This window comes from Delphinus delphis, chromosome 14 (genome assembly GCF_949987515.2).
Source record: "Delphinus delphis chromosome 14, mDelDel1.2, whole genome shotgun sequence".
NCBI classification, from domain to species: Eukaryota; Metazoa; Chordata; class Mammalia; order Artiodactyla; family Delphinidae; genus Delphinus; species Delphinus delphis.
The window spans coordinates 83,170,546-83,184,104 of NC_082696.1; the positions used below are offsets into that span (position 1 = coordinate 83,170,546).

Below are 13,559 nucleotides of genomic sequence, written 5' to 3' on the forward strand. Positions count from 1 at the left end.
CCTATGTCATTTGGCCTGTAAAGATGGCAATGAAAGAAAAATGCAAGTAGGAGTCTACGCGCATCGAAAAAAAGAAACTCCTTTCAATATCACAGCCAGCTGTTTTCAAGATTTCAGTAAAAAACCCTTTTTAAAAGAAGGGCAGGTAATTTTTATTTTATAACGCACGAAAATTATCTGTTGCTGTGTGAACAGCGCCCTCACGTGGTCATTCACAGTGGCCAAATTCCCTACATTCAATATAAGAATAATATTCAATAGATTATTAATAGGAATGCTCTTAATTTATCTACCAAGATTTCCTTCAAGTGCGTGGTGATTCTACTGAAAGAAGAGGAAATTTTTGTTTTTTTTTAATGTAACAGCCTAAATGTTAATTTTTGAGATATTTTTAAGCAGCCTATACAAACCTTTTCTCCCCCCTTAGCCCTCTGCCTGCAGTAAACAACACCACACAAAATCTAATCTGATAATCAGAGAACAGCTATCGGCATATTATTTTTTTTCTTTTAAATGTGAAAAGCAATTATGATCCATGATAGCCTCAATTTTAAAAGCACAAATGATAATTTGTTGCAGCTGAAACATCATCACCCAAATCATCTTCGCAGGGGCCACTGGGTGAACTGGTGGGAAATTCCTGTGCAAAAATACAGGTATTCGTGTGGATTAACAGAATTTGTAAACCATCATCCAAGAAAGGGCAGATACATAGGGAAGACCTGCTTTTGGACATTATCATTGAGAAGGCAGTCATTTCAATGTGACATGCCCTCTTGGGATATATAAAGTAGACCACTATATTAATATCTGTATCCAAAGGCGATGTCCGTGAAAAATCCCAGAACAACAGTAACTGAGTTGGTTTCAGCTTTATTTTTTTTTTTTAATAGGGCTATTTTATCTAGAGTTATCTACTGGTATTTAAGATTTACACATGGTACATAAAAGATATTAGCTTTGTCTTTCCTAGCCGATTTCAACTATTGAATTGTTCCCTCTCCAATAACAGCTTCAAAGCTCCTTTTTTTCTCTATTTTTTTAACCTGGCCTTGCATAATACAGTAATCCTTGGTTATATTTACCTCTGTAAGTTGTCATCCAAAAGTAACTTGAATGTTTTTCAGCTGTAACCTTTAAGAAGTTATTTCTTAGAATAAATGACACTGCTTTTTTTTTTTTTTTTTTTTTTTGCTTAGCTTTTGAGCTAAGTGATGCCAAGTTAATTTTAAAAGTCTTTAGGCTGCAGTCTCTTCCACTGTTCTGTAAACAGAGACAGACACACAGACATATAGATAATTAAGAGTTTTCATGTCTTTGCCTGGGTCCTCTCTGAACCAAAGGATAGAAACCCTCTTCCTTCCCGTTGCATAACATACACCAACGCATGCACACAAAATCCAGTGACTTAAGTCCCTGAAGACAGATCTGCATTCCCCAGTTCATAATACAAATTCTAAGTTTTGATATAAGCAAAAACAACCCCAACTCTAAAATCTCCATATAGCAGCAGTTTAAAATAACATCAGAATTGCGGGGACTATCAAAACAGTGTTTTCCTAATTCAAACATACAGTTCAATGAATAATGTATTTTCTTCTTGAGAAAATGAAGCCAATGAGCATGTAAAGGTTAAAAAATAGGGAAAGTTATAGGAAATTCTGGAAGGAATTTTCCTTTTTTTTTTCTCTTTTTTTTTTTTTTTTTTTTTTGCTGTAGCACTTTGCAGGCAATGCAGGTCTGCGCAGTGTTCTTCAGGATAGAGTGTAGGCGTTGAGAGCCAATGTGACAATAAGTGTCTAAATTAGGAATTCCATCCATGAAAGGGGGCTTCATTTTATAATCGCCAACTCAAAAAGGGGTCTATTTCTTTTCCTAATGAAATCCGGTACTTTTTCTTCCATCTATTTGACGGTGCAAGTCTGCATTTCTGTGCTCATCAAGGATTAGAAAGAGTGAGGAAATGGCTCTGATTTCGCTTTCAAGCCGGCTCAAGAAAGCCCCCTCAACGTAATGCTCTTTATTTTAATCATTCAGCCTTGGTGTACGGAGTCTCCTTTAATTCTAACTAATCACAGATGAATCACTGAACTGTCGCTGCCACCACCCCCAGCCCTCGCCAGCCCCCGCCTGCAGGGCCACTTCAAACAACTGTATTTCTCCCTTTAAGAAAGAAAGACGAGGGTGCGGGTGTCGAAGGGCCCGGCCCCCGAGGTTTCAAGGATGTGGCATTTATTTATTTATTTGCTTGTTTCCTGCTGAGAGGCAAAGCGGCGTTTAGTTTAGCTCTCCTCGAAACTGATTCTCTGGATGACACTTTTCAGTCGAACATAGACGGCGCCATCACTCCACTGAATTTTTTTTTTCCCCAATGAAAGACCCACGGCCTCCCCTTATCTTAACTTCCTTTTAACCTGAAATTTCTCCCCATCAAATTACCCCAATCACACACAACTGTCAGGTTTTGTAGGTCTCCCTGCCGATTCCTTCCAACCCAGCACATCTCTGGAAAACCAGACTTCCCCAACTTTTCAACTGCGGCGTTTAAGTAAATGCAGGCAGTCGGGTTTGCTCGCAGCCTCTCCATCCGCCAGCAACAGCCTGGCCTTTGCAGGTCTTCCCTCCGCAAACACCCGGCGGAAAGCTCCTCGGTGGCGCCCCCGGCAGAGGGAAGGTGACCCCCGGACCCCAGTCCTTACCTTCCACTCCGAAAGCTCAGGGAGGCTCTTGCTCTAAGACACCAGCACAGGCACGCGTCCCAGCAACAGTGACGGAGAGACTCCCCTTCGGTCCCAAGCACCGTTGCCCATTTTCCCCGGCTGAGCTTCAAAAATCAGGATTGATTTTTTTCTAACGCACTCATAAGAGAAGCAAAAGATGTGGGGCGGGGGGTAAGAATCAAAGAGTGGAAGGGTGGGAGAAAAAAGCCCCCAGGACCCCGGAGCCTAAGCCGTAGCCAAGTGAATCCAACCTCCAACCCAGGCGGGGGCGGGGGGAGCCCCCCGAAGACAGACACTAAGGAATCAAAAAAAAAAAAAAAAAATGCAAGTGGCTTAAGAGCGAGGATTTGCTTTTCCAAATCTACCCCCCAGTAAACCGGTCAGCCAAGAAGCCGAGAAAGCGCTGAGACGAGAAGCGGCGGCGGCTGCTAAGGCAGATTTGTTGGGGGCGGTGGGTTTATTACGGGAGTGTTCGTGGTCGCCTCGGAAGGCTGGAGCTCATGCTTTCTCCTCTTTCCGCTCTCCTCCCGCCTCCTCCTCCCCCCTCCCCCCCCACCGCAGGTACTGATGGACCGACGGCGACTAAGGAGAGGGGGAAAAAATCCGCGACTGGTGATGTCGGAAAGCTGTTTGAACGCCGGGCGAGGAGGGAGGCGCGGGAGGGAGCGAGATAGTAAAGCTCTGTCTCGGGTGTGCGCGCGGCGCGCGGCGCTCGCTCTACCCGGGCGCGCGAGGGAGGGGGCGCGCGGCCCCGAGGCGCGCGCCGGGCCCCGCGTGCTCGTGGGCGCACGCATGCAGCGCGGTGAGCCCGGCGGCCGCCTGGGGTCCGCGAGCGCAGCGCGGCCGCGGCGCCTCGCTGAGCTCCGCCTGGGCCCTGGCGGGGCGCGGAGAGAGCGCCGCGGGAGGGCGGCGGGAGGAGCTCCAGTCCGGGCCGCGGTGCGCCTGCACGTCACGGCTGCTCCGAGCCCAGCACGTCCCGGGAGCGGTGCTTTCTGCGCCTGGGAGGTCTGTGCCTCCTCAGTTCCCAGCGCCGCTGCCGACGGCGACCGGCCGTCAGAGAAACTCCCGGGGAGGCGAGGCCAGGGGGGTTGCGGAGGACGGGAAGGCGACTCCCGGGGCTGGGGAGTAAATGCCGCACTTGATCGTCTTTCTTTCTTTCTTTCAGCGCCGACCTGTCGCAGCGCTCATTTCCGCACCGGGATTCGGAGGGATGGATTGCCCGCCGCGGAGGGGGCAGGTCTCGGCCTTCGAACTACTTGCGTTCCCGGGTGGAACAATCCTAGTTTTTCTCAGCGAGGCTGCAATTAACATCTTACTTGCTCTGGCTGATAGCGGCGACCGAGGTTGGGCGTGTGCGTTGCTTTCTGCATGGCAATGGGATCGTGGTTGTGGGGTCTAAACTTTTGTTTTCCTAATGTTTCCGATTCTTTTTTCGAGTTTCCCTAGTAACAGTTTGGGGACGCAGATGGGAAGGAAGGAGGGAAAGGAGGAGGAGAAATGACCAGATTCTCGATTTATCAGGGAAAGGGGGATAAATTTCCACCTCTCCCCACCTCGATTTTCTTGCTTTCTGGACAGTTGGCTGACAGGTATTTGATGAATTAGATTACAGTACGTGCTGCAAAAGGTCATTCTCCTACCGATTATGCCTCTACTTGTAAACGCAGTTGGTGGTTTGCAAAACAGGTGCTAAAATAGTGCGTTGAAGTGGTGGGAAGAGACCACACTAGGTAATTCATATAAAGTGTGGAGTCTTCCTATGGGCGAGTTGCTTGAGCGACAGGTGAAGTTGAATAAAACAAATTCCCACCATTTTCTCTCCGTACTTTTTCTGCATTTTTTCTTCCTCTTGTTGTTCCTCACGCCTGGGGCGATTGGATAGCCAAGAACATCATTTTAAAAGAGGATTGTAGTGCAAACAGGGAGGTGCGCTACAGTGATCTTCTATTCACAGGAGTTGTTTGAAATATTAAAATTGGCCCTTTACTGCTCAATACATATTAATAGGGTGACCCTCTTTAAGTCTTTTTCTTCTGGGACAGGTGTTCAGAATAACACTCTGTAAGGGAAACAGTTAAGCATTCCCCATCCAGCAGGCTTTAACCATGTTCCAGGAGAATTCACTGCTGAGAGAGCCGCCTGGGTGGCGTTTTGGTTTTGTGTCGTTTTTGGTTCATTACAGTATTTTTTATTCATTTAAGAGAATGCGAAAGGAAAATAAGCTTTATGTCCAGGGCGTAATCCAAAACATTGTGTCTTCAGCAAACACTTAAAAAAAAAACACACAAACAACATTCAGCGACAGAAAGAAGAAACACATTTCATTTATTTCAACTTCCACAGAGATTGTGATTATGATATTTGCAAGACATTTTGGTCAATTCTGTTATTTTTGCCAGAAGCAAAAATAAAGAGACTAATGACATGCAAAAAAAATGGAGAAAAGGAGAATGGTTTGCATGCTTTGTACATAAAAAAGAACCAGTGTGAGGTTTAGAAATACTTCTACTTTGCATCTAGGGGTTTCTCACATTATCTTTGAACACTGATTTAGATGTTTCTTTAAAAATCTTGTGTGTCTCATGACAGTGACATAAGAATAACAGCCAAAAGGGACAATTTAAAAAGCCTTAATCCTGCAGGGAAAGGAGCACACACTCTCAGAGTCATTTATATTCAAGAGGAATGCAGGATTGGGTTAGGGAGAAAACCACCCTTAATAAAGCACTTCACCCTTCACACTGTTTCCTATAACCTTCATAAATTGCGGGCTACGGAGCCGGCCTGATGATGATCTGGCTGAGGTATATTTATAACAGATGATTTGTGGGTGATAAATATGCAGGGCAAGACACGGGCTCCAGTACCCCCAGGCTGGTCTGTCTTGCTCAGGGAGTCAGAATCGAGAATCACAAAAAGACCCTTACATGGAGAATCCAGTCTCGGGCCCCTGGCGACAGCATGCTCCTGAGGCACAACGACGGAGAACCACCCTGCTCCGTGTCTGCACAGTGTTCCACGTGAAAGCACTGCTGGCACATTTACCCTCCCCCCCAAAAGGAACACAACAGTTGACATGCTGTAGGCTCTCTGTGTCCTTTCCTCCCTTTTGAGATTGGTCTATTTCATGCTTTTATGCATCTTAAATTCACCATTTCAAATTATTATCATCAGCTTTCCTTGGCCTCTTTCACAAGTCCATGTATGTGTCTGTACATAAACATGTGCACACACATATTTTACATATACACGTGATACATACACGTGTGCACATATGCACACATACGTAAGTGTACATACACACATAAATATATAATACGCACATATGTGTTTCAGTTGTTACACATGTATTTGGGAGGATGGTTTCCCTGCATTGCTGTATATTTCTCTTTGGTAATTTACTCTAACCCCTACACTGCCAGATTAATTGTATAAACTAATTTTCATTTAAGTGTCCTTTCCCGACTTTCAAAAGGACTACTGGGAAACCAGTGTTCACAGCAAAATATAGTATTGTATTTTAAATTGGCCCAGGTTTGTAAAGTTAAGATCTTTCAAATTTCTTTCTCCTATTATTGATGGTTTTACTAAGATTACTACAGAAAAAATGAGATTTCTGTGTAATTTATCGCTTGCCTTTTCTTCTATTGCCTTTTTTTCTTGCTAAGGCTGATCCTTCTGCATTTGAAAATCACCCCGTCTTCTATAATCATTGCTTAAAATTCAGTATAACCTGCACAATTTTCAGGCTCAAAAAATGTGTTTTGAATATGTTTACTCAATTTTAGAAAGTGTTTTCTCTCTCCTCACCCCTTTCTCTCCTAGTCTTTCTGGTATTACTATATTACCACGTTCTAAATTTTATAACTTTTCTTCAGTAAGGCTTTAAGAGGGACAAATAAGTTTTTAGAGTATTCCTTGTTCAATATGCTCTAATTTTTCAATACTTAATGTTTCCAGTATACACCAAAAGGGACTTTTGGAAACTACTAATTCCTTTTAAACAATTAATGTAATGAAGTTATAGTAGTTTCCAAAAGCCTTTTTTGGTATAAAGTAGATAACTAACGAGAACCTACTTTATAGCACAGGGAACTCTACTCAGTGCTCTGTGGTGACCTAAATGGGAAGGAAATATTAAAAAAAAGGGGATAGGGCTTCCCTGGTGGCGCAGTGGTTGGGAGTCCGCCTGCCGATGCAGGGAACACGGGTTCGTGCCCCGGTCCGGGAAGATCCCACGTGCCGCGGAGCGGCTGGGCCCGTGAGCCATGGCCGCTGAGCCTGCGCGTCCGGAGCCTGTGCTCCGCAACGGGAGAGGCCACAGCAGTGAGAGGCCCACGTACTACAAAAAAAAAAAAAAAAAAAAAAAAAAAAAAAAAAAAAAAAAAAAAGGGGGATATATGTATACGTGTAACTGAAGTTTGCTGTACAGCAGAAACTAGCACAACATTGTAAAACAACTCTACTTCAATAAAAAATAAATTGAAAAAAGAATTAATGTAATAACTTCAGAGATATGAACCTTAACTACCTTATTATTTACTATAATCAACTAATGCTTATATATGTTCTGTTAATAGGATGATCAAAATATTACATGATTAAATTGTTATGAGTACTTCCCTTATACTTAAGATAAGCATATTTACTATGAACCTAAACAACTTCTGTTTTTCCTCCTCTTTCTTCTTCTCCCCTTCTGTCTCTAAAAACAAGTTGGCTGTTTTCACTTAGACATCTCAGAATAGAAAGTACATGACAAAAGTACTAAAAAGTAGAAGGATAGCGTAAAGGACTATGTGACATGGTCATTATCCTGGTTGGTTAGTCCAACTTGCCCCATGCCAGACACAGCCAGAGTTACTTCTAGTTGGAAGAGCCCAACTACATCATGTTTCTATTTTTGTCTTTGTGTCCCTCTACAGTGACACATGTATGGAATTTAAACTGGTAAAAAGTTTTAGCCATCAATTCCCAAGAATTCATCTGAATCTCAGGAAATGCCATGGGTAGGTAACACATAATGTCACTTTTGTGTGTTGTCAAAGCATCTTGGGAAATGACTTTAAAAGCTCAAAATATATGTTTTCAGTTAAATGTGAATTCACCCCCAAATCCTTCCCTTGTCAGCTACTTTGTTTGTCTACTTTTTTTTTGTATAAAGTTATTATGCCACTATATTTTATCCCCAGAATTTCAAATGAACTAAAAATCAAGATTCTTCATTTTTATCCCTGAACCTGACACTGTTTTTACACCTGGTCATGGATGAGATGCTGTGGACTCTCTGGGCTTCAGCTTCTTCCCAGGAAAGACTTTGAGGAAATAATTTCTAAGGTTTTTCCTGACATCTTCTAACTAAAAGAAGGTATCTCACAAGAAGTGGCAGCAATGAGAGAAAAATGCAACAAAGTTATAGAGTAGGAAGAATCACAGTTGTTCCATTCAAGCACTGGAAACTCCTCTATCATAATTTTTAAAACCTCCATAATTTTACCAGCTTTGGCCTTTCTTCCTTGCTAATTAGTCACCTGCTAATGTAAAGACAGCCCTTTACCTTCTTATTCTTCCCTCACTGTGATCATTTCTCTCCTAAGATTGAGTTCCCACACTACCAGTAATGACGACAAGAACCAAAGCTGTGAGGACCAGCATGTCTGTTGACTTTCATCAGCACCAGAGATTGAGGTCTATTAATCACCCATTATTTCTGAGCTCTTGTACCTTTCCAGCCCAGTTCCTTACCAATCCTGAACCACCTATTCCTGCTTCTGCCAAATTCTCCCTCGTTGCCTTCTAAGAACTCCTTGCTGTTTGATGCCAACACATCTTTTGCAGGACAGTAACCTCTGTACCCTCTGTTGACTGAAAACTGCTCTTTCACGACAAAATGACATCTCCTATTTGCGTGCCTCTTCTACACCCTGATTAACTAGGGTCTGTGGGGAGACGGGGTCATTTTCCTTGCTGTCCATTGCTGGTTTCAGATCTTCACTCCTCATGTGCCTTTTACACCTCTTTCCCCTTCAACAGCTTTGCCTGTTCCTCCTTGCTATAGCATTTCCTGACTTGCAATGTTTTGCTTTTTGTTCATGCAGTCCTTTAGCTGCTGGCTCACAGCTTCTCCGTCCAAGTTCCAGTCTTCTTTCTCATGCTTCCAACATCTGTGTCGATGGCTTGTATGGTATAACAACTTCTCGGTTCCATTTCTGTATTTTCCTTCCTACCCACTCAGCCACATGTTTCTCTGGTCTTCAGCTAAAGGGGTCATAAACCACAACACCTTCAGCTAAAGGGGTCAATGACCACAACATCTTCAGTATTTCAAATTTAATGTTTCAGTCTCTAAGTACAACCTTCTACACGTGTATACTCACCTGCTCAATAACCACATAGAACCAAGTCTTCCATAAAATTTAGATCTTTAATCCATTGACCCTGCCAATTTCTTCTCCCTCTTTATACCCTGTTGTAGGCAGCCCCTAACCTGGCCCCCAATCATCTCTACTTCCTCTCATTCATGCTCTTGTGTAATCATCCCCCCTGGACTGTGGGCTAAATTTAGAAATTTGCTTCTGATGAATAGAACATGGCAGTAGTAATAGGATGTCACCTCCTGGGTTGGGGTATAGAATGGCTGTGTCTTCCATCTTAGGAGCTCTTTCTCTTTTTACCGGCTCTGAGGTCAGACAGTCCCCAAGGTGAGAGACAGCCCTCTCGGGAGGCTCGTGTGAGTTTGACCTAGGAGCAGATCTTCTGAGACCTGTCCTCAGCCATGTGAGTGAGTCAGAAGGGGAAGTTTCCCCGGTCAAGTCTAGCCATACCAACATCTCAGTAGGAGCCTTGTGAGAGACCTTGAATCAGAACTGCTCAGCTAAGTTGTTCCCAGTTTCCTGACCTGCAGAAACTACAAGATACCAAGTGTCTGCTGTTTCTGATTGCTAAGTTTGGGGATAACTTGCTATGTAACAATAGATAACTAGCATTGTGTCTCTTTTGCTGGTTCTTCTTCTCCATGACCTTGAAATGCCACTTCCTTAGAGGTAAATCTTGGGTCTACTTCCCTCCATTTCTCTACCTTGTCTTCCTTGGTGATCTAATACATTCCCTGATATCAAATATCACTGTAAGAATGTATGCACACGTACATACAAACATATATACACACATACTTACATACAAATGCACAGGCACACACATATATATTTCTTTAGCCAGGAACTCTCTTCTGAGCCCTAGATTTTTATATAGTCAATTGTCTAATTGATACCTCTACTAAAGACGCCTCACCGTCATCTCAGACTTAAGTAACCCAACAAAACTCCTGGTTTCCCCAGAGAAATGTATTCTCCCTCAGTCTTTCCATCTCAGGAAATGGCACCATGATGCACCCAGTGATTCAACCTGCAAACATCAGAATTATGCTTGTGGCCTCACTTGCTATCACTCTCAAATCCAATCTCTTGATAAGTGCTTGTCTGTTCCACTTCGTATCCATTTGCTGGGGCTACAAAACAAAATATGACAGACTGGGTGGCTTGAACAATAGAAATATATTTTCTCATGGCTCTGGAGGCTATGAGTCCAAGATCAAGGTGCTGACAGGGTTGATTTCCTCTGAGGTCTCTCTCCTTGGCTTTCAGATGGACACCCTCTTGTTGCTTCTTCACGGGATGGTCCCTCTATGCCTGGTTCCTCTGGTGTCTGTAAGTCCTAATATCCTTTTTTTATAAGGCCATCAGGTAGATTAGATGAGGGCCCACCTTAGTGACCTCATCTTAAATTAATCACCTCTTTAAAGACCCTGTCCCCAAATACAGTCACATTCTGGGGTACCGAGGGTTAGAGATTCAACATATGAATTTTGAGGGGACACTAGTCAACCCATAACACATCTCAAACACATATATCTCAAATCTAACTAATTCTTTCCCTTTTCACTTACATCTTTATTTTCCAAAGCATGTAGTTTGTGCCAAGTTGACTGTAGTAAACTTCTACCTGGTGTCCAATATTCTTCATTAATCTACCTTCAATCAATTATGCTCAAGGCAAAAATGTGCTCTTTTAAAAAGGATTGAGAATCCTTTTTCTTTTTTTAACCCAAGTTACTTCTCATGGCACATATGATAAATCCAAACCCTTCACTGCAGACAACAGGGCCTCACATCATGTGACTCCTGTTTCCCTTTCATCCTGCACTGCTTTTCTGCTTACTTACGATGCCCACGCTACTTAAACTTTCTGTGCCATAAAGACACCAAAATGTTTCCTTTCCTTACAGCCTTCCTGTAGAAGGAATGGACTTCCCTCGTCTTGCTGTTGGGATAAATTTCATTGGCCTGTCTTTTTCTCATTCCTCAGGTTTCATCTTGAAAATCCTCTCTTCAGAGAGGCTTTTTTAAACCACCCAATCTATGGTCTCTCTCCTTATATTCTTTTCAAGATACTTATGTGTCTGTTTTTTAGTTTGCTAATTTTTAATTATTTAATTGTTCTTTATTTCTTTTCCTCCTTAGTCTACAAGCTCCATGATTATATCCTCGTCCCTAACACTGTGCAAGGCACACAGGAAGGGATTATTAGGTATTCAGTGCATGAATTGGTTGGAATTTGCAACATGATAAATTCCATACATTGGCATTAGTTGGGCCCACTGGGGTATTTTCTGTTTTAATAGCTGTATAACATATACGTGTATCACAGCTCAGCTAGAGTTCTCTCTTCCCTGGACTTTATTTCCTTCAGTCATTTCTCATGTGCCTTGTCTCCAAACTTTTCACCTTTATGGCTGCTTTCAATTGAATTTATTTCAGTTTGTCACAGTTCTTGGATGCCCTAATTTTGTTGTTGTTGTTGGTACGCGGGCCTCTCACTGTTGTGGCCTCTCCCGTTGCAGAGCACAGGCTCCGGACGCGCAGGCTCAGCGGCCATGGCTCACGGGCGCAGCTGCTCCGCGGCATGTGGGATCCTCCCGGACCGGGGCACGAACCCGTGTCCCCTGCATTGGCAGGCGGACTCTCAACCACTGCGCCACCAGGGAAGCCCTGGATGCCCTAATTTTTAAAATGACTCCTTCTTTTAACTTTCCCATGTATGTAAAATAATCCTATTTATTGTATTCAGTTTAAATAAATAAAGATTTACTGAGCATCTACTTAGCCAAACTCTGTAGTTAACAAGGATGAAAATCTCATGATCTTCTATTTGCAGAGAAGAAGGCTTTAAACCCCCTGAAATAAACGAGTCATTGATGTATTTAACACGTAATTACTAAGCACATACTCCATAGAAGGCATGTTGTACGATGTTTGGGAAACGGAGGTGTTACGCGAATAGTCCTTGCCATCGTGAAGACTGTCTCTGTTGGCAGAGGTAACTAATGAACAACTAGCCACTTCTTAGTTATAAATCACAAATGTGTCAAATGTCTCAGAGGACAAAGCTATGGCATTCTGAAAGGTGAGGAGTGTATGTGGTGGGGGAAGGAGTGTGTATGACCAGGTATGGGAGGACAAGGAACATTTTCCTGAGGCAGTGGTACTTGATCAGAGATCTGAAGGACAGTGAGAGATTCCTAATCATCCCAGGCAAGGGGAACAGAGAGCACAAGGATATTGAGGCAGCTGGGAGCAGAACACATTCTAGAAAAAGAAAATAAAGGTGAGGGGAATGAAAAAAAAAAATAAAACACAACGAAGGGGTCATGGCAATTGGTGTTGTTGATAAAGATTAGGATAAAAATCAGTAGATCTTTATCCTAATAGCAATATTGATAGAAGGATTGTAAACAGAAAAATAACTCATTGAGATTTATGTTTTTAACAGTCCATTCTCACTTCAGTGTGAGGAGTGATTTGAGGGAGGTAAGAATGGACGTGAAGAAACAACTTAGGAGGCTACTGTGTAAGTGACCACACTGGTGTCAGTGGAGATGGAGAGAAGAAGGAGTATTCAAGAGACATTTGGAGGTCAAATCAATAGAATGTGTCAATGTTTACATATAGCAAGAATGACTGGATTTAGATAAGGGCATCTGTTAGTGAATTTGCATTCTGCTGGTTCATATTGAAGTAACAGTCAGTTTTAATACTTTGATCAATGTATTTATGTACTTATTTATTTCTACAATTGAGTATTTTATCCTGTGTGTGTGTGTATAAGAGAGAGAGAGAGAGAGGGAGAGAGAGGGAAACCACATCCCAAGAACATGGTGGCTTAATAACAATCATCTATTTTTCTCATAAATATGCAGTCTGAGGAATGCTCTGCTGGCAGAAAGGATTGCCTCTGTGCCCTGCAATGTCAGCTGGGATAGATTGTTCGACTGCATCCAAGAATCGGCTTCCAAGATGGCACACTCAATGACTGGCATTTGGTGTTGGCTGTTGGCAGAATTTGTCGGTGCCCCTTCCCATTGGCCTCCCCAGGGCTGCTCTACTTTCCATGCAGCACTGCAGCTGTCTCCCATGGGTCAGGAAAAGAAGGCTGCCAGTATCTGTAGGCCTATGTCTGGAAGTCGGTACGGCATCACATCCAGCATTATTCCACCAGTCAGAGGAGTCGCTAAGCCTGCCCAGACTCAAGGTACCTGTGGAAGTGGGGGGTGGGGGACACCTTGATGTAATCACCTCTCCATGGAAGGAGTGTTAATGAATGTGTGATACATGGTGCCCACTCTGTTTATTGACATCTTATTGGTGGATAATATTATTCAAAACATTCCTTAGTCAATGGCATCTGTACATCTGATGTGCTTATCCAAGTCAATGGACCATGTTAAATAAATCAGGTTCAAATAGAGTGTCCAATAAAATGCCACTAGGACCTTCTCTCCAT

The 13,559-nt window shown here is 43.0% G+C and overlaps 1 protein-coding gene across 1 annotated transcript; it reads left to right on the top strand.

Annotated features, from left to right (window-relative positions):
* The first annotated feature begins 3,335 nt into the window (after positions 1–3,335).
* Positions 3,336–13,294, top strand: LOC132437395 (uncharacterized). Its single transcript, XM_069541365.1, has 6 exons — positions 3,336–3,725; positions 3,886–4,063; positions 10,364–10,426; positions 11,620–11,814; positions 11,934–12,095; positions 12,976–13,294. Coding segments are annotated over exons 1-4 (633 nt in total). The 3' UTR covers positions 11,622–11,814; positions 11,934–12,095; positions 12,976–13,294.
* Positions 13,295–13,559: the final 265 nt, after the last annotated feature.